Consider the following 27,191-nt stretch of genomic DNA (forward strand, 5'->3'; position numbering starts at 1 on the left):
TAGGGTATCTGAAAGGGCATGTTTTATTTTAATTTTTAAAATTTTAATTTGTGTTAGAGTATAGCCAATAAACAATGTTGTGATAGTTTCAGGTAGACAGCAAAGGGATTCAGTTATACATACACATGTATCCATTCTCCCCCCAAATTCCCCTCCCATCCAGGCTACCACATAATATTGATCAGAGTTCCCTGTGCTATGCAGTAGGTTCTTGTTGGTTACCCATTTTAAATATTTCAGTGTGTACATGTCAATAGCAAACTCCCGAACCATTGGAAAGGCATGTTTTAAATGGTTGACTGTGTATTCTAGGTTAGATGGAGAGGTAAAAAAGACAAAGTAGGGCCTAATAGACAAGAACAATTAGAATCAAGAAACTATTCCCATTATAAAAGTAAAGGCGTGTTAATAAAAGTAATGGAGCAATGAGGAGAATGATGGTGAGAGAGTATCAAATACTCACATTTTCAGAGGCGAGCAAAGGTTCAGAAATGAACCCAACTCTTATTTCCTGCAGAGTTGGGCACAAAACAGGCAAGAGAGTTATGGAGCTATACTTTTTCTTTCCTAGCCCTGTTGGCATGGAACTTGGTGACTTGGTAAAGATAAAAGTAAGATTCCCTCCCTTTCTTCCTTGCTAGAGGTTTGTTAACATCTGTATCTACTTGTTGTTACTTGGAAAATCAGAGTCAACTTAAATGATAGTAGGAAATTCCCCAGTAATGGTATAAGTTAGGGAGAAAGAAAGGGGAAGTTTAACCTACTGGTAGTAATTCCATTTATAGCAAATACATGAGATACTAGTTCTTGGCATGTTTTATACAAAGAAAATCCAGGACTTCAAAGTATTGTTATATCTAAATGGTCAATATTGTGTGTTTATGTACATACACACTCACATACAAACTCATATTTACATTGATGGACATTTTCTTTCAATACAAATATTTTATCCAAATTTACAATCATGTTTGGGGAAAGTTAAAAATATTGTATCATTTAAAATCTGGTATATCAGTTACCGAATTTTCCATGTTCATTTATTTCATTCTTATGTGATTCGTTATGTTTCTGCTTGGAGTCAAGGGAGTTGTGTGAGTAGGTCTCAAAAATATTACAGGAAAAGGACAGTCCCACCAAAATCTACAAAGCTATTAAGAACTAGAGTCTGATTTCCAAAAGCGAATGTGGACTACTACCTCTTTTTACAAATTCTGCACCACGTTTTACACATGCAAAAATGTTTTTGTGGAAAGACGGAACTCATCAACCGATTTCAACTAGAAGCCAATGCTGAACAGAATACAGTGATTTACTGTTGCTGGAGAGAAAAACATTTAATCTTCCATTACGTATTTAGAGTGAAAAATGTCATGAAATGCAAGAAGAAAAAATAAATCCCCTACGGCAACAGAAATTATGAACTGAGTCGTTATTACACTTACACATTCATGCGCATGGTGTCGCTCTTCACTGAAAACAATTCCGCGAAGAAAGCGCCTCCGCTCCTTCCTTCTTGGAGAAAATTGGACAGATAGTGGAAAACCTCCGCGAATCCTCCCGCAATAGAAGGCCGTAAAATTAGACCTTGAGGGGCATTTGAAGTAAGGTAGCCTATAGACTTCAGATATCTTTAAAGGCTTTTGAGTGTACCATGCTGATTTCCTGGAGAGAAGGCCCAGGAGCTCGGCTTTTGCTGCTCTCGCTTCTGCTTCTCGCAGCCTGGGAGTCGGGGAGGGGCCAGGTCCATTACTCGGTTCCCGAGGAGGCAAAACACGGCACCTTCGTGGGCCGCATCGCCCAGGACCTAGGACTGGAGCTGGCGGAGCTGGTGCCCCGCCTGTTTCGGGTGGCGTCCAAAGGCCGCGGGGACCTTTTGGAGGTAAACCTGAAGAATGGCATTTTGTTTGTGAATTCTCGGATCGACCGGGAGGAGCTGTGCGGACGGAGCGCGGAGTGCAGCATCCACCTGGAGGTGATCGTGGACCGGCCGCTGCAGGTGTTCCATGTGGAGGTGGAAGTTACAGATATTAACGACAACCCGCCTGTGTTCCCAGAAAGTGAAAAAAGAATAATCATTGCTGAATCTAGACCTCCGGAAACTCGGTTCCCGCTAGATGGCGCATCTGATGCAGATATTGGAGTAAACTCCGCCTTGACGTACCGAGTCGATCCCAACGATTATTTCACTTTGGACACACAAAACAGTCGTGAACAAATGTCTTCGTTATCACTTGTGTTAAGGAAATCATTGGACAGAGAGGAAATTCAGGAACATAGTTTATTATTGACAGCTAGTGATGGAGGTAAACCCGAGTTGACCAGCACAGTTCAGCTGCTGATTACAATCCTGGATGTGAATGACAACGCACCAGAATTTGACCAATTAATTTATAAAGTGAGAATGTTAGAGAACTCACTTAATGGCTCATTAGTGATCAAACTAAATGCCACAGACCCTGATGATGGTACAAATGCAGACATAACCTACTCATTTAGAAGACCTGTATCACCTGCAATATTATATGCGTTTTACATAAATCCCGACAGTGGAGAAATTAGGACAAAAGGTAAATTGGATTTCGAAGAAAATAAATTGTACGAAATATCCGTGGAAGCGATTGACAAGGGGAATATTCCAATGGCGGGTCATTGTACCATTTTGGTGGAAATAGTAGATACAAATGACAATGCTCCAGAAGTTACCATCACTTCTTTGGCTCTGCCGGTGAGAGAGGACGCTCAGGTGGGCACTGTCATCGCCTTGGTCAGCGTATCCGACCGTGACTCCGGCGCTAACGGGCAGGTGACCTGCTCCCTGATGGCTCACAACCCGTTCAAGTTGGTGTCCACCTTCAAGAATTACTATTCGATAGTGCTGGACAGCGTCCTGGACCGCGAGAGTGCGTCGAACTATGAGGTGGTGGTGACAGCGAGGGACGGCGGCTCACCTTCTCTGTCGGCCACCGCCAGCGTGTCCGTGGAGGTGGCCGACGTGAACGACAACGCGCCCGCCTTCCCGCAGCCCGAGTACACGGTGTTCGTGAAGGAGAACAACCCGCCCGGCTGCCACATCTTCACGGTCTCGGCGCGGGACGCGGACGCTCAGGAGAACGCGCTGGTGTCCTACTCGCTGGTGGAGCGGCGGGTGGGCGAGCGCGCGCTGTCGAGCTACGTGTCGGTGCACGCGGAGAGCGGCAAGGTGTACGCGCTGCAACCGCTGGACCACGAGGAGCTGGAGCTGCTGCAGTTCCAGGTGAGCGCGCGCGACGCGGGCGTGCCGCCCCTGGGCAGCAACGTGACGCTGCAGGTGTTCGTGCTGGACGAGAACGACAACGCGCCCGCGCTGCTGCCGCCTGGGCCAAGCGGAGGACCCAGCGCGGTGAGCCAAGTGGTATCCAGGTCCGTGGACGCGGGCCACGTGGTGGCGAAGGTGCGCGCGGTGGACGCTGACTCGGGCTACAACGCGTGGCTGTCTTACGAGCTGCAGCCGGCGGCGGGCGGCTCGCGCAGCCCGTTCCGCGTGGGGTTGTACACCGGCGAGATCAGCACGACGCGTGCCCTGGACGAGGCGGACGCGCCGCGCCAGCGCCTGCTGGTGCTGGTGAAGGACCACGGCGAGCCGGCGCTGACGGCCACGGCTACCGTGCTGCTGTCGCTGGAAGACAGCGGCCAGGCGCCCAAGGCCTCTTCGCGGGCGTTGTCTGGTGCAGCTGGCGCAGAGACGGCGTTAGTGGATGTGAACGTGTACCTGATCATCGCCATCTGCGCGGTGTCCAGCTTGTTGGTACTCACGCTGCTGCTGTACACGGCGCTGCGGTGCTCGGCGCCGCCCAGCGAGGGCGCGTGCGGGCCCGTGAAGCCCAGGCTGGTGTGCTCCAGCGCGGTGGGGAACTGGTCTTACTCGCAGGAGAGGCGACAGAGGGTGTGCTCTGGGGAGGGGCCTCCCAAGACCGACCTCATGGCCTTCAGCCCCAGTCTTCCTCCTTGTCTGAGTTCTGCGGAGGGACCAGGGGAAATAGAAGCAGAATTAGAGCAGTTGAAAAAGGTGAGGTCATATTTTAAATTTTCTTGCTGTTTTAGCCACCCTCACAGTTTTAAGATTCTTCAATCTCAGTTTTAAGGTCATTCTTTAATTTACTTGTCATTATGGTTTTAATGAGTGTTACTGACATCATGAGTTCCATTAATCTTCAAATTAAATATTAGTAAAAAAACACAGTATTGGTCATAATGCTAATTATTTGCTTTTGTTGAATTCTTGACAGTTTAAAAATATTTATTGCTTACATAAGCATTTTTCAAGAAACTCCACATTGTGAGTACTTAAGCATCTAGAAAACCATAATTAAACATTTTAAAATCTGTGTCTTTAAAATTTATAGATATGCCCACATACAGATTTTGTTTTGAATGTGGCCATAACTTTTTACATAAAGTTTTTTTTAAAGATGCATTTTTCTTCCTTCTTAAAGAATCTTTTTTGTTTGCTCCTTCCTTATTTTACTCTGGCACATCACCATTCCCCTGTCTGTATACAATCTGAAAAACTTTATGATTTTCCTTTAACATTTTTATTTGCAGTTACATTATTCACATACATGCATACATGTGGTGGGTTTTTATTATTGTTTCTTTTGGAAATTTTGTTAGCATAGATACTGCATTTTACATTTCACAGTCACCAGTACTTTGTGGAAATCCCTGATTCATTTAATAGCTGTGTAATACTCTATAGTGTGGATGTACCATTTATATGATATCATTTATATAATTTATCAGTTATTCACCAGTTGATGAGTACTTTGTGTTTTTTTGCCCTCATAAACCATGCTGTGGAGAAGGCAATGGCACCCCACTCCAGTACTCTTGCCTGGAAACTCCCATGGACGGAGGAGCTTGGTAGGCTGCAGTTGCTCAGAGTCGGACACGACTGAGCCACTTCACTTTCACTTTTCACTTTCATGCATTGGAAAAGGAAATGGCAACCCATTCCAGTGTTCTTGCCTGGAGAATCCCAGGGATGGGGGAGCCTGGTGAGCTGTCTATGGGGTCACACAGAGTTGGACACGACTGAAGCGACTTAGCAACAGCAAACCATGCTGTAATATCATTTTACATATTCCTAAAATATTTGTGCCTTTATTTGTATAAAATTCATTTTCAGATATTGATGAATCTAAGAGTATGAATAATTTTAATTTAAATATATGTTTCTAGATTACTTTCCCAAAATTTTGAATTTCTTTTCATCTCCACCAAGAAGTTTGAGCACTCTCCCTTTTATCTTTAAAAGCAATAGAGGCCTTACATTCTGCCAATGTGATATATATAAAATGGTATCTTTGTTACTTTAATTTTAGTTCCTGTATTTTATTTTTTTAATTTATTTAATTTTAATTCCTGAGCATAATGTCATCAGCATTTGGTTTTCATTGATTTGTCAGTTAAATTTTTTGGTTGTTTTTCAATTTGGGAAAGTTCTTTGTTAATAATTAGCTTTTATCTCCCATCTATATCACAGATATTTTTCCTCCTATATATTGATTTGTTTAGGATATATTTTGCCATATAAAAGTATTTTTAAAATTTCTCTGTTTCCTGTTATGGATTTTAAAGTCTCTTAAGTTTATTTAGGGATATCTTCCCAAGTTTTATACTGAACATTCATTAATTAATTCATTTAAAAACATTTAAATTTAATTTAATTAAAAAACTGAAGTATAATTGATATTAATTTCAGGTGTACAATGTAATGATTCAGTATCTGTGTATACTGTGAAATGATTACCACAATAAATCTAGTTAACATTCATCACTATACATAGTTACAAAAATTTTTTCAATGAGAACCTTTAAGATCCTTTCTTTAGCATCTTTCAAATATATAATACAGCATTATTAACTATAATCACCATCAGTTCAGTTCAGTTCAGTCACTCAGTCGTGTCCAACTCTTTGCGACCCCATAAATTGCAGCACGCCAGGCCTCCCTGTCCATCACCAACTCCCAGAGTTCACCCAGACTCACATCCATCGAGTCAGTGATGCCATCCAGTCATCTCAACCTCTTTTGTCCCCTTCTCCTCCTGCCCCCAATCCCTCCCAGCATCAGAGTCTTTTCCAATGAGTCAACTCTTCACATGAGGTGGCCAAAGTACTGGAGTTTCAGCTTTAGCATCATTCCTTCCAAAGAAATCCCAGGGCTGATCTTCAGAATGGACTGGTTGGATCTCCTTGCAGTCCAAGGGACTCTCAAGAGTCTTCTCCAACACCACACTTCAAAAGCATCAATTCTTTGGCGCTCAGCCTTCTTCACAGTCCAACTCTCACACCCATACATGACCACAGGAAAAACCATAGCCTTGACTAGACAAACCTTTGTTGGCAAAGTAATGTCTCTGCTTTTTAATATGCTATCTAGGTTGGTCATAACTTTCCTTCCAAGGAGTAAGCATCTTTTAATTTCATGGCTGCAGTCACCATCTGCACTGATTTTGGAGCCCCCAAAAATAAAGTCTGACACTGTTTCCACTGTTTCTCCATCTATTTCCCATGAAGTGATGGGACCGGATGCCATGATCTTCATTTTCTGAATGTTGAGCTTTAAGCCAACTTTTTCACTCTCCTCTTTCACTTTCATCAAGAGGCTTTTTAGTTCCTCTTCACTTTCTGCCATAAGGGTGGTGTCATCTGCATATCTGAGGTTATTGATATTTCTCCCGGCAATCTTGATTCCAGTTTGTGTTTCTTCCAGCCCAGCGTTTCTCATGATGTACTCTACATATAAGTTAAATAAGCAGGGTGACAATATACAGCCTTGACGTACTCCTTTTCTTATTTGGAACCAGTCTGTTGTTCCATGTCCAGTTCTAATTGTTGCTTCCTGACCTGCATACAAATTTCTCAAGAGGCAGATCAGGTGGTCTGGTATTCCCATCTCTTTCAGAATTTTCCACAGTTTATTATGATCCACACAATCAAAGGCTTTGGCATAGTCAATAAAGCAGAAATACACGTTTTCCTGGAAGTCTCTTGCTTTTTCCATGATCCAGCGGATGTTGGCAATTTGATCTCTGGTTCCTCTGCCTTTTCTAAAACCAGCTTGAACATCAGGAAGTTCACGGTTCACATATTGCTGAAGCCTGACTTGGAGAATTTTGAGCATTATTTTACTAGTGTGTGAGATGAGTGCAATTGTGCGGTAGTTTGAGCATTCTTTGGCATTGCCTTTCTTTGGGATAGGAATGAAAACTGACCTTTTCCAGTCTTGTGCCCACTGCTGAGTTTTCCGAATTTGCTGGCATATTGAGTGCAGCACTTTCACAGCATCATCTTTCAGGATTTGAAATAGCTCAACTGGAATTCCATCACCTCCACTAGCTTTGTTCGTAGTGATGCTTTCTAAGGCCCACTTGACTTCACATTCCAGGATGTCTGGCTCTAGGTCAGTGATCACACCATCGTGATTATCTGGGTCGTGAAGATCTTTTTTGTACAGTTCTTCTGTGTATTCTTGCCATCTCTTCTTAATATCTTCTGCTTCTGTTAGGTCCATACCATTTCTGTCCTTTATCACCATACTGTACATTATATCACTAGGACTTATTTATTTTATAACTGTCAGTTTGTCCTTTTTGACCACCTTCACCCATTGCACCCACCCCTTGCATCTGGCAACCACTAATTTGTTGTCTGTATCTATAAGTTTGTTAGATTCCACATATGTGAGATCATTTTTTCTTAATATAGACATTTATCACAATAAACCTCCCTCTTAGCATTGCTTTTGCTGTATTTCATAAGTTTTTTAAAAAATATGATTTTATTTTTTTATTTATGTTTGTTGCTGCGTGAGCGAGTGGGGGATACTGTCCAGTCACAGCATTTTGGCTTCTGATTGTGATGGCTTCGCCTGTTGTGGAGCATGGGCTCTAGGCATGGCGGCTTCAGTAGTTTCAGTAGTTGTGGTGCAGGGGCTTTAGTTGGTCTGCAGCATGTGGGATCTTGCCAGACCGAGGACTGAACCCTAATCTCCTGTATTGGCACATCGATTCTTTACTACTGAGCTACCAGGGAACCCCACCTCATAAGTTTTGATATGTTGTGTTTTCATGTTCAGTTGTTTCAAGATATTTTTGAATTTTCCCTTGATTTCATCTTTGATCCATTGGTTTCCAGAAAAGTGTTGTTTAATTTCCACATATTTAACCATTGTGGTTGGAAAAGATACTTCATATAATTTTAGTCTTTTAAAATTTGCTTACCCTTGATTTGGATCTAGTATCTGATCTGTCCTGGAGAATGTGAGCCTGGGTATTAGCTGAAGTGGATGTTTTGGAGGCAGCTTGTAGTTGTGTGTGTGTGTTTTTAAACGTTTTCAGCCATTCTGGGCCCTTTGATTGGATAATTTAATCCACTTACATTTAAAGTAATTCTTGATAAGTAAAAACTTACTATTACCATCTTGTTCATTGTTTTCTGGTGGTTTCATTGTTCCTTTGTTCTTTTCTTCCTCTCTTGCTATCTTCTTTTGTGAACTGATGATTTTCCATTGGGGTATACTTTGATTCCCTTTTCTTTATCTTGTGTGTATGTGTCTACTATAGTTTTTTGTTTGTTTTGTAGTTACCCTGTGGCTTACTTGAAATATCTTACAGATAAAACAGTTTATTTTAAGCTGATAACTTTGATCATATTAAAAAACTCTACTCTTTTCCCTCTCCCCTTAATTTGTTTTTGTTGCCATAATTGACATCTTTTTAATATTCTGTACCATAAACAAATTATTGTAGCTATATTTATTCTTAACACCTTTGTTTTATAACCCTTACACTAGAGTTAAATGGTTATCACACCATCATATTACAGTATTAGATTATTCTGAATCTGACTATATACTTATCTTTACCAGTGTATCATGTATTTTCATATGGTTTCATGTTATTAGTTAGCTGCCTTTCATTTCAGCTTGAAGAACTCCTTTCAGCATTTCTTGTAAGGCACATCTAATAGTAGGCGATGAACTCCCTCAGCTTTTGTTTGTTTGGGTAAGTCTTTATCTCATCTTCATTTCTGAAGGTCAGCTTTGTAGGGTCAAGTTTTCATAGTTGGCATTTTTTCTTTTAGCTCTTTGAATATATCCTCCCATTCTTTCCTGGCATACAATGCTTCTGCTACAATATCTGCTGATAGCCTTATGAGAGTTGTCTTATATAAGATAAATTTTTTTTTCTTGCTGCTTCTTTGATTTTATACAGTTTTATTATAATTTGTCTTGAAGAAGATTGTCTTGCATTGAAAATTTGAGGTAACCTAGAGGCTTCACGGACTTGGATGTCCAAACCCCTCTCCAGGTTTGGGAAATTCTCACCATTCTTTCTTCATTTTTTAAAAAAGGTATTTATTTATCTTTGGCTGTGCTGGGTCTTAGTTGCTGTGTGGGCTTTTCTCTAGTTGTAGCGAGTGGAGGCTACTCTCTACTTGCAGTTTGTGGGCTTCTCATTGCAGTGGCTTCTCTAGTTGTGGAGCACAGGCTCCAGGTGCATGGGCTTCAGTAGTTGCAGGACATGGGATGAATAATTGCAGCTTGTGGGCTCTAGAGTGCGGGCTCACTATTTTCTTTCTTTTTACATCTCTTTATCAGATATTTTTAAATGATCTGTCTTGCTCCTTCTACAGTCTTTCTGTAGCATTTCAAATTTTCTGGTTCTACAGCAGCAAGCTACTCTTGTTTGTTCTCAGTGGCCATTAGGCATCTAAACTATGGTGGTTCCCGGACAGTTTCAAGTCAAGTGGGACAGATACTAATTCCTTGAGCAGCCCTCCAGAACCCAGAAGGGCTGGATTCACGCCCTTTCTCCCTCCTTCCTAAAGGAGCTAGCTGCCTTTTTGCTAGCAGCGAAGTTGCTTATTCTTCATGACTCCCAGGCATCCAAACTATGCCAGTTCTATCAGTTCTCTGAGTAGGGCCATATATAGAAACTAGTCCCTCATGAAGTTCTCCAAGGAGCTGAAGCATTGGACGCACGCTCTACTCTTCTCCTTCCCCTTGATGATGGGAGAGTGAACCAGGGTGTTTTTTCCTGGTGCTGAGCTATGCCAATTTCTGGGAGGGGCTGATGTGAGTAAAGTAAAATTACTCTTCTTATTTGTTCCAATACAGCTGTTTAAGTTTTAAACTCATTTGGGTACTCCAACTTCTTAACTTGATTATGGAATTCTTGTAAGGGTATTTCATTACACATATCATTACTAATTAGTATTTTTGTGGGTGAATTAGGGCTGGGACTTTCTATTCTGACAGCAAGGGGAAAGTGTCTTTTAATTTCATGGCTGCAGTCACTATCCACAGTGATTTTGGAGCCCAAGAAAATAAAATGGGCTTCTCTGGTGGCTCAGACAGTAAAGAATATGCCTGCAATGCAGGAGACTGAGTCGATCCCTGGGTCAGAAAGATCCTTTGGAGAAGGGAATGTCTATCTCCTCCAGTATTCTTGCCTGGAGAATTATGTGGACAGAGGAGCTTGGTGGGCTTTAGTTCATGGAGTTGCAAAGGGTCAGATGTGACTAATAGCAACATTCAGATCAGATCAGATTAGATCAGTCGCTCAGTCATGTCCAACTCTTTGAGACCCCATGAATCGCAGCACGCCAGGCCTCCCTGTCCATCACCAACTCCCGGAGTTCACTCAGACTCACGTCCATCAAGTTAGTGACGCCATCCAGCCATCTCATCCTCTGTCATCCCCTTCTCCTCTTGCCCCCAATCCCTCCCAGCATCAGTCTTTTCCAATGAGTCAACTCTTCGCATGAGGTGGCCAAAGTACTGGATAGCAACATTACAAGATATTAAATATGGTCCCCTGTGCTATACAGAGGTCCTTGTTGTTTATCTGTTTTATATATGGTAGTATATATCTATTAACTCCAAATTCCTAATTTATCCCTGCCTTTCCCCTTTGGTAACCATAAGTTTGTATTCTGTGTGAGAATGTTTTTGTTTTGTGAATAAGTTAATTTGTATCATTTTTTTAGATTCCACATACAAGTGATATCATATGATGTTTGTCTTTTTCTATCTGACTTACTTTACGAAGTATGACAAATTCTAGGTCCATTCATGTTGCTGAAAATGGCATTATTTTATTATTTTTCTTGGCTGAGTAAGTAACATTCCACTGCATATATTTATACCACCTTTTCTTTATCCAGTAATTTGTTGATAAACACTTAAGTTGTTGATGAACACTCAAACTGCTGCAGAAATGCAGTCATCTCACACACTAACAAAGTAATGCTTAAAATTCTCCAAGCCAGGCTTCAACAATACGTGAACTGTGAACTTCCAGATGTTCAAGTTGGATTTACAAAAGAGAGAGGAAGCAGAGATCAAATTGTCAACATCCATTAGATCACTGAAAAATCAAGAGAGTTCCAGAAAAACATCTACTTCTGCTTTATTGACTAAACCAAAGCTTTTGACTGTGTGGATCACAACCAACTGTGGAAAATTCTTAAAGAGATGGGAATAGCAGACCACCTGACCTGCCTTCCCAGAAATCTATATGCAGGTCAAGAAGCAACAGTTAGAACTGAACAGGGAACCACAGACTGGTTCCAAATTGGGAAAGGTGTACGTCAAAGGCTGTATATTGTCACCCTGCTTTTTTAACTTATATGCAAAGTGGTGGTGGTGGTGGTGGGTGGTTTAGTCGCTAAGTCATGTCCAACTCTTGCGACCCCATGGACTGTAGCCTGTCAGACTCCTCTGTCCATGGGATTCTCCAGGAAAGAATACTGGAGTGGATTGCCATTTCCTTCTCCAGGGGATCTTCCTGACCCAGGAATTGAACCCAGGTCTCCTGCATTGCAGGCAGATTCTTTACCAACTGAGCTATGAGTCAGCATGCATTATGTGGAACAGCATGCATTATATGCAGAGTACATCATGAGAAACACTGGGCTGGATGAAGCACAAGCTGGAGTCAAGATTGCTGGGAGAAATACCAATAACCTCAGATATGCAGATGGCACCACCCTTATGGCAGAAAGTGAGGAAGAACTAAAGAGCCTCTTGATGAAAGTGAAAGAGGAGAGTGAAAAAGTTGGCTTAAAGCTCAACATTCAGAAAACTAAGATCATGGCATCTGGTCCCATCACTTCATGGGGAAATAGATGGGGAAACAGTGGAAGCAGTGAGAGACTTTATTTTGGGGGCTCCAAAATCACTGCAGATGGTGATTGCAGCCATGAAATTAAAAGACACTTACTCCTTGGAAGGAAAGTTATGACCAGCCTAGTTAAGTTCAGTTCAGTTGCTCAGTCGTGTCCGACTCTTTGTGACCCCATGAATTGCAGCATTCCAGGCTTCCCTGTCCATCACCAACTCCTGGAGTTCACTCAAACTCATGTCCACTGACCAACCTAGACAGCATATTAAAAAGCAGAGACATTATTTTGCCAACAAAGGTCCATCTAGTCAAGGCTATGGTTTTTCCAGTGGTCATGTATGGATGTGAGAGTTGGACTGTGAAGAAAGCTGAGCGCCGAAGAATTGATGCTTTTGAACTGTGGTGTTGGAGAAGACTCTTGAGAGTCCCTTGGACTGCAAGGAGATCCAACCAGTCAGTTCTAAAGGAACTATGTCCTGAATATTCATTGGAAGGACTGATGCTGAACCTGAAACTCCCAATACTTTGGCCACCTGATGTGAAGAGCTGACTCATTTGAAAAGACCCTGATGCTGGGAAAGATTGAGGACAGGAGGAGAAGGGGACGACAGAGGATGAGATGGTTGGATGGCATCACTGACTCGAAGGACATGAGTTTGGGTAGGCTCTGGGAATTGGTGTTGGACAGGGAAGTCTGGCGTGCTGCAGCTCATGGGGTCGCAAAGAGCTGGACATGACTGAGCAACTGAACTGAACTGAAGAAGATTCTTGAGAGTCCCTTGGACTGCAAGGAGATCCAAGCAGTCAATCCTAAAGGAAATCAACCCTGAATGTTTGATGCCGAAGCTGCAGTTCCAATACTTGGGCCACCTGATGCAAAGAGCTGACTCATTGGAAAAGACCCTGATGCTGGGAAAGATTGAAGGCAAAAGGAGAAGGGGGCAGCAAAGGATGAGTTGGTTGGATGGCATCACTGACTCAATGGACATGAGTTTGAGCAAACTCCAGGAGATAGTGGAGGGCAGAAGAACCTGATGTGCTGCAATCCACGGGATTGCAAAAAGTTGGACATGACTTAGGGACTAAGCAACAACAACATTAATTGCTGTATAACACAACAACAATGACAATGGTAACTGTGTTTAGATAAACTAAACCTCTATATTGTTTACCTTTATGGCTACACCAATTTACATTCCCACCAACATTGTAGGAAGGTTCCCTTTTATCCACACTCTCTGCAGCATTTAGTATTTGTAGACTTTTTGATGATGGTTATTCTGCCTGGTGTGAGGTGATGCTTCTTTGTAATTTTGATTTGCATTTCCCTAATAATTAGCAATATTGAGTATCTTTTTGTGTGCCTTTGGCCATCTGTATGCCTTCTTTGGATAAATGTCTATTTAGGTCTTCTGTCCATTTGTTAATTGAGTTGTTAGTTATTTTTTGATATTGAGCTATATAAGCTGTTCTTATATTTTAGAAATTAAGCCCTTGTCAGTCACATTGTTTGCAAATATTTTATCCCTTTCCATAGCTTGTCTTTTTGTTTTATTGATGGTTTCCTTTCTGTGCAAAAGCTTGTAAGTTTGATTAGGTCTCATTTATTTATTTTTGTTTTTATTTCTTTTGCCTTGGAAGACTGATCTAAGAAAGTGTTGCTATGATTTATGTTCAAGAATGTTTTGCTTATGTTCTCTTCTAGAAGTTTTATGGTGGTGTGTCATATTTAAGTTGTTAAACCATTTTGAATTTATTTTTGTGTATGATATGAGCGAGTGTTTTAACTTGATTGATTACATGTAACTGTCCAGCTTTCCCAACACCACTTCCTGAAGAGGCTGTCTTTTCTCCATTGTATATTCTTGCCTCCTTTGTTAAAGATTTTTTGCCCATACGTGTGTGGGTTTATTTCTGGGCTCTCTATTCTGTTCCATTAATCCATATATTGTGCCAATACCATGCTATTTTGATTACTGTAGCTTTATAGTATTGTCTGAAGTTTGGAAGGGTTAAGCTTCCAGTTTTGTTCTTTTTCCTGGGATTGCTGTAGCAATTCCAGATCTTTAGTGGTTCCATATAAATTTTAGGATTATTTGTTCTAGTTCTGTGAAAAACATCATGGGTAATTTAATAGGCAGAGTATTAAATCTGTAGATTGCTTTGGGTGGGATAGCCATTTGGACAATATTAATTCTTCCAATCAAAGAACATGTAATATCTTTCCATTTATTTGAATCATCTTCAGTTTTCACTGTCAATGTTTTATAGCTCCCATTAAGTGAGTAAGTCTTTCATCTCCTTTGTCAGGTTTATTTCTAGGTATTTTTTTTTTAATTTGATTTTAAGCAGAATTTTAAAAAACTTTCTCCTTCTGATATTTCATGGTTAGTATAAAAAAATGCACTAGATTTCTGTATGTTAATCTTGTATCCTATACCTTGCTGAATTCGTTTATCAGTTCTAACAGTTTTCATGTGGATTCTTTAGGGTTTTCTTTATAGAGTATCATGTCATCTGCATATAATGACAATTTTACCTTCCAATTTGGATTTTTTTTTCTTTGTCTTGTCTGATTGCTGTAGCTGGGACTTCCAATACTATGTTGAATAGAAGTGGTCAGAGTGGGCATTCTTGTTTTGCTCCAGATTTTAGCAGGAAGGCTTCTAACTTTTCACCTTTGAATATTATGTTGGCTGTGGTGCATTATATTTATTGATTTTTCAGATGTTAAATCAACCTTGCATTCTTGGAATAACTCCAGCTTGGTGATAGTGAATAATTTCTTTACTGAGTATGGTTCTCTAGTATGATGGTGAGAATGTATGTTTTTATACTTATGAGAGATATTGGTCTCTAGTTTTTTTCTTGTGATGTCTTTGGTTTTGGTATCAGGGTAATATTGCCCTCAACATGAAGTGTTTACTTCTCTTCTATTTTTGAAAGAGTTTGTACAGAACAGGTGTTAAATCTTACTTAAGTGTTTGGTAGAATTCATTCATAGTAACTTTTGGCCCTATTTGTTTGTTTTCGTTTTGTGTGTATTTCCATCATTATGTATTCAGTTTCTTTACTTTTTATAGATCCATTCAGGTTTTCTATTTCTTTTTGACTCAGGTTTTGTATTTGTATTTTATATAAATTTGTCTGTTTTATATAAGCTATTTATTTATTGGCATACAATTGTTCGTGGTATTCTCTTATAAACCTTTTTATTTCTGTGAGATCAATAATAATGCCCCTTATTTCATTTCTGGTTTTAAGTAATTTTAGTCTTCTGTTTTTTTTCTCTTGGTCAACCTAGCTAAAGTTTTGCCAGTTTTGTTGATAATTTCAAAGAACCAACTTTTGGCTTTATTGTCTTACTCTGTTGTTTTACCATTCTTAGTTTCATTTATTTCTGCTCTAATGCTAATTATTTTGTTTCTTCTGCTTGCTTTCGGAGAAGGCAGTGGCACCCCACTCCAGTGCTCTTGCCTGGAAAATCCCATGGACAGAGGAGCCTGGTAGGCTGCAGTCCATGGGGTTACTAGGAGTTGGACACGACTGAGCGACTTCACTTTCACATTTCACTTTCATGCATTGGAGAAGGAAATGGCACCCCACTCCAGTGTTCTTGCTTGGAGAATCCCAGGGACGGGGGAGCCTGGTGGGCTACCGTCTCTGGGGTGGCACAGAGTCGGACACGACTGAAGCGACTTAGCAGCAGCAGCTGCTTGCTTTAGATTTGATTTGCTTTTCTTTTTACTGTGTCTTAAAGTAGAAGATTAGGTTATTGAAATGAGGTATTTTTTCTTTTTAAATGTCAACATTTATAGCTGTATGTTTCTCTATAAGCATTGTTTTAGTTGCATCCCATAAGTTTTCATATGTTGTGTTTCCATTTTTGGTCATTTAAGAGTATTTTCCGGAGAAGGCAATGGTACCCCACTCCAGTACTCTTGCCTGGAAAACTCCATGGACGGAGGAGCCTGGTAGGCTGCAGTCCATGGGGTTGCTAGGAGTCTGACACGACTGAGCAACTTCACTTTCACGTTTCACTTTCATGCATTGGAGAAGGAAATGGCAACCCACTCCAGTGTTCTTGCCTGGAGAATCCCAGGGACGGGGAAGCCTGGTGGGCTGCCATCTCTGGGGTCACACAGAGTCGGACATGACTGAAGCGACTTAGCAGCAGCAGCAGCAAGAGTATTTTCTGATTTTCCTTGTTCTTTCTTCTTTGACCCATTGGTTATTTTAGCATATGTTATCTAATTTTCACATATTTGTGAATTACTCAAACTTCCTTTTGTTATGATTTCTTGTTTCATATCATTGTGGTCAGAGAATATTCTTCGTATGGCATCAATTTTTAAAAATTTATTGAAGCTTGTTTTATGACGTGTTGAGAAGGGAAGTCTCATGGGCACAGTCTTTCAACCCTCATTCAGCTACATAAAAATGGGTCTTGGAAAGGGAACCCACGTACACTGTTTGTGGAAATGTAAGTTGGTGGCTACTATGGAAAACAGCATGATATATTCTCAAAAAACTAAAAACACAACTACCATGTGACCCAGCAATTTCAGTTCTGGATATATATTTTTAAAAAATGAAAACATGAATTCAAAAAGATACACATACCCCAGTGTTCATAGCAGCATGTGTGTGTGCTTAATTAGTTGGTCGTGTCTGACTCTGTGACCCAGTGGACTGTACCCTGCCAGGCTCCTCAGTTCATGGGATTCTCCAGGCAAGAATATTGGAATGGGTAGCCATTCCCTTCTTCAGGGAATTTTCCCGACCCAGGGGTAGAACCCGGGTCTGCTGCATTGCAGGCAGATTCTTTATTGTCTGAGTCACCAGGGAAGCCCTCATGGTAGCATATTATTTACAGTTGCCAATAGAAGCAACCTAAGTGTCCATCAACAGATGAATGGATAAAGAAGATGAAGCCATAAAAAAGAATGAACTTTTGCCATTTGTAACAACATGGATGGGCCTTAAGTGTATTATACTAAGTAAAACAAATCAGATAGGGAAAGACAAATACTATATGATATTACTTATTTAAGGAATCTAAAAAATAAAACCAGCTAATGAATGTAACAAAGAAGAAATATATCTATAGATATAGAAAACAAATTAGTAGTTACCAGTGGGGAGAGGGAAATGGGGAAGGATAAGAACAGGGGAGGGAATCAAACATAGTAGTCTGTAGAGGTACAAACTATTATATATAAAATAAAAAAGCTACAAGGATATATTGCACATCACAAGGAAAATAGCCAGTATTTTATAATAACTGCGAACCAGTATGGTGTACATATGTAACTTATTTTAAAAAAGAAGGTATTGTCAAATGTAGTCAATAAAGTTTGAGAAACATTTGTGCTATAAAGTAATAAAATTGTTTTAAAGTGGGATTGTTATGGCTACACAGTTTGTACATTTTCAAAAATGAGTTGTTTATTTAAATATGTGAACTTACAACAAAAAATTATACCTAAGAAAATAGAATGGGTCTTGATAAGGAATGGAACATTTCCTTATCAAGAGATGAAGAGTCCATACAGCCTTTGCTAGGTATATATACAATGCGGGGCTACATTTCCCTGTTTCAGGCTCAACGGATGCTCTGCTTGGAGCATGCTCATCATGTGGCACCTATCCAACTCCAATTAAAAAGTTCTTTTTATTTTTATTGAAGTATAGTTGATTTATAATATTGCAACATTTTCAGGTGTATAGCAAGGTGATTCAGATATATATGCATGCATGTTTGAGACCCTAGGGACTGTAGCTTCCATAAGCCTCTTATCCTTATCCATCAGAGGACAGACAGACTGAAAACCACAATCACAGAAAACTAAGCAAACTGATCACATGGACCACAGCCTTGTCTAACTCAGTGAAACTATTAGCCATGCCATGTAGGGCCACCAAAGACGATGGGTCATGGTGGAAAGCTCTGACAAAATGTGGCCCACTAGAGAAGGGAATGGCAAACCACTTCAGTATTCTTGCCTTGAGAACCTCATGAACAGTATGAAAAGGCAAAAAGATATGACACTGAAAGATGAACCCTCCAGGTTGGTAGGTGCCCAATATGCTACTGGGGAAGAGTGGAGAGATAATTCCAGAAAGAATGAAGAGATGGAGCCAATGCAAAAACAACACCCAGTTGTGGATGAGACTGGGGATGGAAGTAAAGTCTGATCCTGTAAGGTACAATATTGCATAGGAACCTGGAATGTTAGGTCCGTGAATCAAGGTAAATTGGAAGTGATCAAACAGGAAATGGCAAGAGTGAACACTGACATTTTAGGAAAGAAGAAAAGGAAAGATATACCCATTTGAATGCAGAGTTCCAAAGAATAGCAAGGAGAGATAAGAAAGCCTTCCTCAGTAATTAATGCAAAGAAATAGAGGAAAACAATAGAATAGGAAAGACTTTAGAGATCTCTTCAAGAAAATTAGAGATACCAAGGGAACATTTCATGCAAAGATGGGCTCAATAAAGGACAGAAATGGTATGGACTTAACAGAAACAGAAGATATTAAGAAGAGGTGGCAAGAATACACAGAAGAACTGTACAAAAAAGATATTCACAACCCAGATAACCACGATGGTGTGATCACTCACCTAGAGCTAGACATCCTGGAATGTGAAGTCAATTGGGCCTTAGGAAGTATCACTACGAACAAAGCTAGTGGAGGTGATGGAATTCCAGTTGAGCTATTTCAAATCCTGAAAGATGATGCTGTGAAAATGCTGCACTCAATATGCCAGCAAATTTGGAAAACTCAGCAGTGGCCACAGGACTGGAAAAGGTCAGTTTTCATTCCTATCCCAAAGAAAGGCAATGCCAAAGAATGCTCAAACTACTGCACAATTGCACTCATCTCACACACTAGTAAAATAATGCTCAAAATTCTCCAAGTCAGGCTTCAGCAATACATGAACTGTGAACTTCCAGATGTTCAAGCTGGATTTAGAAAAGGCAGAGGAACCAGAGATCAAATTGCCAACATTCGCTGGATCATTGAAAAAGCAAGAGACTTCCAGAAAAACATCTATTTCTGCTTTATTGACTATGCCAAAGCCTTTGACTGTGTGGATCACAATAAACTGGAAAATTCTTCAAGAGGTGGAAATACCAGACCACCTGACCTACCTCTTGAGAAACCTGTATGTAGGTCAGGAAGCAACAGTTAGAACTGGACATGGAACAACAGACTGGTTCCAAATAGGAAAAGGAGTATATCAAGGCTGTATAGTGTCACCCTGCTTATTTAACTTATATGCAGAGTACATCATGAGAAACCCTGGGCTGGAGGAAGCACAAGCTGAATCAAGATTGCCAGGAGAAATATCAATAACCTCAGATATGCAGATGACACCACCCATATGGCAGAAAGTGAAGAGGAACTCAAAAGCCTCTTGATGAAAGTGAAAGAAGAGAGTGAAAAAGTTGGCTTAAAGCTCAACATTCAGAAAACAAAGATAATGGCATCTGGTCCCATCACTTCATGGGAAATAGATGGGGAAACAGTGGAAACAGTGTCAGACTTTATTTTTGGGGGGCTCCAAAATCACTGCAGATGGCGATTGCAGCCATGAAATTAAAAGATGCTTACTCCTTGGAAGGAAAGTTGTGGCCAACCTAGACAGCATATTAAAAAGCAGAGACATTACTTTATCAACAAAGGTCTGTCTAGTCAAGGCTATGGTTTTTCTAGTAGTCATGTATGGATGTGAGAGTTGGATTATAAAGAAAACTGAGCACCGAAGAATTGATGCTCTTGAACTTTAGTGTTGGAGAAGACTCTTGAGAGTCCCTTGGACTGCAAGGAGGTCCAACCAATCCATCCTAAAAGAGATCAGTCCTGGGTGTTCATTGGAAGGACTGCTGATGAAGCTGAAACTCCAATACTTTGGCCACCTGATGTGAAGAACTGACTCATTTGAGAAGACCCTGATGTTGGGAAAGACTGAAGGCAGGAGGAGAAGGGGAAGACAGAGGATGAGATGGTTAGATGGCATCACCGACTCAATGGACATGAGTTTGGGTAAACTCCGGGAGTTGGTGATGGACAGGGTGGCCTGGTGTGCTGTTGTTCATGGGGTCACAAAGAGTCAGACATGAGTGAATGACTGAACTGAACTGAACTGAACTGAACTAAATTGGACTGAAATGGGCGAATTTAACTCAGATGACCATTATATCTACTACTGTGGGCAAGGATCCCTTAGAAGAAATGGAATAACCCTCATAGTCAACAAAAGAGTCGGAAATGTATTACTTGGGTGCAGTCTCAAAAATGACAGAATGATCCCTGCTTGTTTCCAAGGAAAACCATTCAATATCACAGTAATCCAAGTCTATGCCACAACCAGTAATGCTGAAGAAGCTGAAGTTGAAGGTTCTGTGAAGACCTACAAGATGTTCTGGAACTAGCACACAAAAAAGATGTCCTCTTCATCTGCAATGAAGGGACTGAAATGCAAGAGTAGGAAGTCAAGAGATACCTGAAGTAACAGGCAAATTTGGCCTTGGTGTACAAAATGAAGCAGGGCAAAGGCTAACAGTTTTTCCAAGAGAATGCACTGGTTATAGCAAACACCCTCTTCCAACAACTCAAGAGAAGACTCTCCACATGGACATCACCAGATGGTCAATACTGAAATCAGATTGATTATATTCTTTGCAGCTGAAGATGAAGAAGCTCTATACAGTCAGCAAAAACAAGGCCAGGAGATGACTGTGGCATAGATCATGAACTCCTTATTTCAGTAATTCAGACTTAAATTGAAGAAAGTAGGGAAAACCCTTAGACCATTCAGGTATGACATAACTCAAATCCCTTACGATTATATAATGGGAGTCACAAATAGATTTCAGGGATTAGATGTGATAGACAGCGTGCCTGAAGAACTATGGATGGAGGTTCATGACATTGTAAAGGAAGCAGTGATCGAGACCATCCCCAAGAAAAAGAAATGCAAAAAGGCAAAATGGCTGTCTGGGGAGGCCTTACAAATAACTGAGAAAAGAAGAGAAGTGAAAGGCAAAGGAGAAAAAGAAAGATATACCCATTTGAATGCAGATTTACAAAGAATAGCATGGAGAGATAAGAAAGCCTTCCTCAGTGATCAATGCAAAAAATAGAGGAAAACAATAGAATGGGAAAGACTAGAGATCCCTTCAAGAAAATTAGAGATACCAAGGGAAAATTTCATGCAAAGATGGGCTCAATAAAGGAAGAAATAGTATAGACCTAACAGAAGTAGAAGATATTAAGAAGAGGTGCCAAGAATACATAGAAGAACTATACAAAAAAGATCTTTATGACCCAGATAACCACGATGGTGTGATCACTCACCTAGAGCCAGACATCCTGGAATGTGAAGTCAAGTGGGCCTTAAGAAGTATCACTATGAACAAAGCTAGTGGAGGTGATGGAATTCCAATTGAGCTATTTCAAATTCTAAAAGGTGATGCTGTGAAAGTGCTGCACTCAACATGCCAGCAAATTTGGAAAACTCAGCAGTGGCCACAGGACTGGAAAAGGTCAGTTTTCATTCCAATCCCAAAGAAAGGCAATGCACAATTGCACTCATCTCACATGCTAGCAAAGTACTGCTCAAAATTCTCCAAGGCAGGCTTCAACAGTATGTGAACCATGAAATTCTAGATGTTCAAGCTGGATTTAGCAAAGGCAGAGGAACCAGAGATCAGATTGCCAACATCCACTGGATCATCAAAAAAGCAAGAGAGTTCCAGAAAAACATCTATTTCTGCTTTATTGACTACACCAGAGCCTTAGACTGTGTGGATCACAATAAACTGTGGAAAATTCTTAAAGAAATGGGAATACCAGACCACCTTACCTGCCTCCTGAGAAATCTGTCTGCAGGTCAAGAAGCAACAGTTAGAAGTGGGCATGGAACAACAGACTAGTTCCAAATTGGGAAAGAAGTACGTCAAGGCTGTATATTGTCACCCTGTTTATTTAACTTACATGCAGAGAACATCATGTGAAATTCTGGGCTGGATGAAGCACAAGCTGGAACAAGATTGCCAGGAGAAATATCAATAACCTCAGATATGCAGATGACACTATCCTTATGGCAGAAAGTGAAGAAGAACTGAAGAGCCTCTTGATGAAAGTGAAAGAGGAGAGTGAAAAAGTTGGCTTAAAACTCGAATTCGGAAAACTAAGATCATGGCATCCAGTCCCATCACTTCATGGCAAATAGATGGGGAAACAATGGAAAGAGTGAGAGAATTTTTTTGTGGGGGGGCTCCAAAATCAGTGCAGATGGTGACTGCAGCCATGAAAGTAAAAGATGCTTGCTCCTTGGAAGAAAAGCTATGACCATCTTAGCATATTAAAAAGCAGAGACATTACCCTGCCAACAAAGGTCCGTCTAGTCTAAGCTATAGTTTTTCCAGTAGTCATGTATGGATGTGAGTGTTGGACTTTAAAGAAAGCTGAACGCTGAAGAATTGATGCTTTTGAACTGTGGTGTTGGAGAAGGCTCTTAGGATCCCTTGGACTGCAAAGAGATCCAACTAGGCCATCCTAAAGAAATCAGTCCTGAATATTCATTGGAAGGACTGATGCTGAAGCTGAATACTTTGGCCACCTGAATACTTTGGCCACCTGATGCGAAGAGCGGACTCATTGGAAAAGATCCTGATGCTGAGAAAGATTGAATCCAGGAGGAGAAGGGGACAACAGAGGATGAGATGGTTGGATGGCATCACTGACTCAATAGACATGAGTTCAAGCAAGCTCCGTGAGTTCGTGATGAACAGGGAAGCCTGGTGTTCTGCAGTCCATGGGGTTGCAGAGAGTCAGACTCAACTGAGCAACTGAACTGAACTAGAATCTAGCCTGCTAGGCTCCTCTGTCCATGGAGATTCTCCAGGCACGAATACTGGAGTCAGTTGGCGTGCCCTCCTCCAGAGGATCTTCCTGACCCAGAGATCGAATCCGCATCTCTTTTGTCTCCTGCATTGACAGGCGTATTCTTTACCACTAGCACCATCTGGGAAGCCCACATAATGTGTATGTATGTGTGTGTGTATATATATACACATATAAATTTTCAGATTAGTTTTCATTATAGACAATTGTTTCCTGTGTAAAAATTGTTACAGTAAATCCTTGTTGTTTATCTATTTTATTTTATTTATTATTATTTTTTTCCACACTGTGGCTTGTGGAATCATAGTTCCCCAACCAGGGATCAAACTCAGGTCCTTGGCAGTGAAAGCACAGAGTCCCAACCATAGGACTACCAGGGAATTCCATGTTTTACATATAGTAGGACTGCCCTGATAGCTCAGACAGTAAAAAATCCCCCTGTGATGTAGGAGACATGAGTTCAATCCCTGGGTCAGGAAGATCCCCTGGAGAAGAGAATGGCAATCCATTTCAGTATCCCTGCCTGGAGAATTCCATGGACAGAGGAGCCTGGTGGGCTCTAGGCATGTGGGCTTCATTGCTTGCAGCATGAGGGTTCAGTAGTTGCAGTATGCAGGCTCTAGGGCACTGCAGGCTTCAGTAGTCATAGCACACAGGCTCAGTAGTTGCAGCTCATGGGCTTTAGAGTGAAGGCTCAGTAGTTGTGGTGCTGGGGCATGTGGAATTTTCCCAGACCAGGAATCAAACCCTTGTCCCCTGCATTGACAGGTGGATTCTTTTCCACTGTGCCTGTTGTATCTATTTTTAATGGGGAAGGAAAAAAGTCTTTCTACCATGGCACAAGAGGGGTGCATATAGGCAAACTGCTCTGCAATTGCCTCTTGTCTGCCATTTTACTTTTGGTTTCTTTATGTCTTAATTCTTCTTTGTTTTTATATTCCTCCTTTGCCAATATTTTTATTAAGTGAATATTTTCAAATGTAACATTTTAATTCCTTTAATGGGTTTTAAACTGTATTTTTGAGTTATTTTCTCAGTGGTTTCTCTAGAGTTTATTATATACATTATAATATCAATATCTCCTTCAGATTTATATTAACTTAAATCTATTAAGGTATAAAGATATTACTCCTATATAACTCTTTTTCTTTCTTCTTCTTTGTTCTATTATTATATGTATTACATCTTGTAGTGGGTTGAATTGTGGCCTCCAAAAAGGTATGTCCACTTCCTAACCCTTGGAACCTGTGAATGTGACCTATTGGGGAAAAAAAGGACTTTGAATATGTAATTAAGTTAAGGATCTTGGGATGAGGAGTTTATCCTGAATTTCCCAGGTGGGCACTAATTCCAAAGAGAAGTGTTTTTTTATAAGAGAGAGAATAAGGGAGGACACAGACGCAGAGGGAAGGCCATGTGAAGATGGAAGCATAGTGGAGTCATGAACACAGCCATCAAAAGCTGTATGCGGCAAGAAATGAAATCTCTCCTAGAGTTTCCAGAAGGGGTGCAGCCTCGCCAACACCTTAAGTTTGAATTTCTCCCCTCCAAAACTATGAGAAAAACTGTTTTAAGCCACCTAATGTGTGGTAACTTTTTTGCAGCAGCTACAGGAAAGCAATACACATCTCTGTATATTACAAGCCCAACAGTAAGTACATTGTTAACAATTATTACATTATATAATTTTATGTCTTTTAAAGATGTTGAGGGAAAAAGGAAAGCAATTATGTATTTATAGTGTTTCTCATTTCCCATTTCTGGTTCTGTTAATTTATTGCCCTGCATTGGAATTTCCTTATCCATTACAGCTGTTCTTCCATCTACCTCCTTTGTACTATAATTGGCAATTTTGTTTCATTTCTATATATTATAAGCCCAGAAATATGTTTATATATATTGTTACATACAATTGGTTTTTTAAAAGAAGAAAGGAGAAGCTTCTGGGCCTACCTCAGAAGGAGTACTATTCGTCTCTCCCTCCCAGAGCCAAGGAGATCTTTCTTGGATGTTCACTTTGAGAACGTAGTGGGATTCCTGAAAGTAAAGTCCATAAAAGTAGGCATGCTCCCCCTTCACCTCAACTGTGACCTCCATGAGTTTCTGACTCTTAAGATAATCCACAACTCAGCCTCCAGCAATTTGTCAAAATTTCCATTTAGGTGTTCCTACCAGGCTGTGCCTCTAGAGGCTTCTGCTCCATGGAAACAGATCTTGGTTGACTCTCTGCATTTGCTTATTTCTCCAGATTTTGGTGACTTCCCTGGTGGCTCAGATAGTAAAGCATCTGCCTACAATGCGGGAGACCCAGGTTTGATCCCTGGGTTGGGAAGATCCTCTGGAGAAGGAAATGGCACCCCACTCCAGTACTCTTGCCTGGAAAATCCCGTGGACAGAGGAGCCTGGTAGGCTACAATCTATGGGGTCACAAAGAGTTGGACATAATTGAGTGACTTCATTTTCACTTTTTTCTTTCCAGATTTTATAGTAGAGGTTTTTCCTGTAAACTCAGTTCTCTGATGGGTTCAGGAAAAGTCATGTATCCAGCTTTTCTTGTTATTACAAGAAAAAAAGTGATAAATTCTAAGCTCTTTACGTGTTGGAGGTGAAACTGGAAGTTTGTTCTTTCTACGTACTTTTCTCAGCCTTCTCAAGTGTTTCTTATTGTTCTTGACTATGTATTAATACCAAGCAGAGCTTGTTCACTTTTTTACTATTTCCAATGTGGCTCTAATTTCTGCTATTATATTCTATTATTTCTGATTTTATATTTCTCTTCCACTTATTTCATGAGTTGTATCAGCTCAGTTTTCATGGTCTTCTGTGGCATTTTCATTTTTTTTTTTGAAATTCTGTATCCCTGAGTTCTTAATTCTCCGAGACTCTTTAAAATTGTTTCATGCATCTTTTAACTAGAGACCTTTAGAGATCTGTGTGTTATTATCTGTTATGTTTCATATTTATTTTCTTATTCCTTCTTGTAATATTTATATAGGTCCTGCATTGGATCTTTTTTGATTAGTATTTATCTTTGAGAGGAGTTCCTTTAGGACCAGCTATCTTCAGGTGGAAATGTAGATGGATGGGCCAGTAGTGCTCTGGACTAAAGTGAGCATTTCCTGTTTACCATTTGTTAGAGGGGTTTCTGTATACCTTAGCTTTTACATATCTCCCAATAATGAGAACTGGCAGCTGCAGAGCAATTTGTCCTCCACAGTTTTCTCTTAATTTTAGCACATACTTAGGTTCACTCTTGAAATAATTGTGCATCTTCTCACTAGTGCATTTCACTCCTGCTTTTTCTCCTATTTTGTGCTGACAAATAGGATTATGGAAAAGCCCTGCCTGATTTAACTTAGGCACTTAGATATTTTTGTTTCAAATAAGGGATCTTTTGTTTTACATCTCACTGTGAAGTACTACTTTGGAAAACTCTAATCTACCAGCTCTTCCCAAGATGGCAAGAATACTCTCTCAGCATTTTCTGGCATCTTGGTCCAATTTTCTTAGCACTTGGTAACTTCTCTTCATATATACTATTGTTGAAGTTCAAATGCTTAAAGGAGTTTAATCAAAGACACAATTTTACTTTTTGTTGGCTATTCTTCTGTTGTTTTTGGTAGGTTTTATGGAGAAGAAATCCATTTTCATTTATCCATAATTGATTGAAATCCCTCTTTTTGTCTAGTTATTGCAGATATGTAGGAAAACTATGTTTTATAACTTAGTCATCTCATTGAGCTCTCTTTCAGTTCTATTTATTTTTCTTTAATTCTCTGGGACTTTATGAATAGAAAATTTTATTACCTAAAAATTTATCATCTATTAGTGACAGTATATTTTATCCTCCTCTCTAACATACACACATATGCACACACACTTCCTTATCTTGTGTTGTCTAGAATTTCCAAGTCAGTATTGAATAATAGCTATTACATGCTGTTATGCTTATGATTTTTCATGGCAATAATTCTGATATTTTTATTGTTTAAAATAAAGATGGCTATTTTGGGGGGTGATAGCTGTGAAATTTTTATCAAAATTAAAAAAATATATAAATAATTATGATCTGGAAATACTTTGTTTTGAAACTATAATATA

General features: G+C 40.2%; 2 protein-coding genes across 8 annotated transcripts in view; both read left to right on the plus strand.

Annotated features, from left to right (window-relative positions):
* The window catches only part of PCDHA13 (protocadherin alpha 13), a 209,250-nt gene that overhangs the window by 84,030 nt on the left and 98,029 nt on the right, over positions 1-27,191 (plus strand). The window contains 1 exon segment of one of the 7 annotated variants that reach the window (NM_001102506.2): positions 1,537-4,048. The exons of the other annotated variants lie outside the window; for them this stretch is intronic. Within the exon segment in view, the coding sequence (NP_001095976.1) occupies positions 1,655-4,048 (2,394 nt within the window). The 5' untranslated portion in view covers positions 1,537-1,654. 7 annotated transcript variants of the gene reach the window in all.
* Positions 1-27,191, plus strand: part of LOC132345758 (protocadherin alpha-7-like) — a 122,049-nt gene that overhangs the window by 33,804 nt on the left and 61,054 nt on the right.

Source organism: Bos taurus, chromosome 7, assembly GCF_002263795.3.
Source record: "Bos taurus isolate L1 Dominette 01449 registration number 42190680 breed Hereford chromosome 7, ARS-UCD2.0, whole genome shotgun sequence".
Classification (NCBI taxonomy): Eukaryota; Metazoa; Chordata; class Mammalia; order Artiodactyla; family Bovidae; genus Bos; species Bos taurus.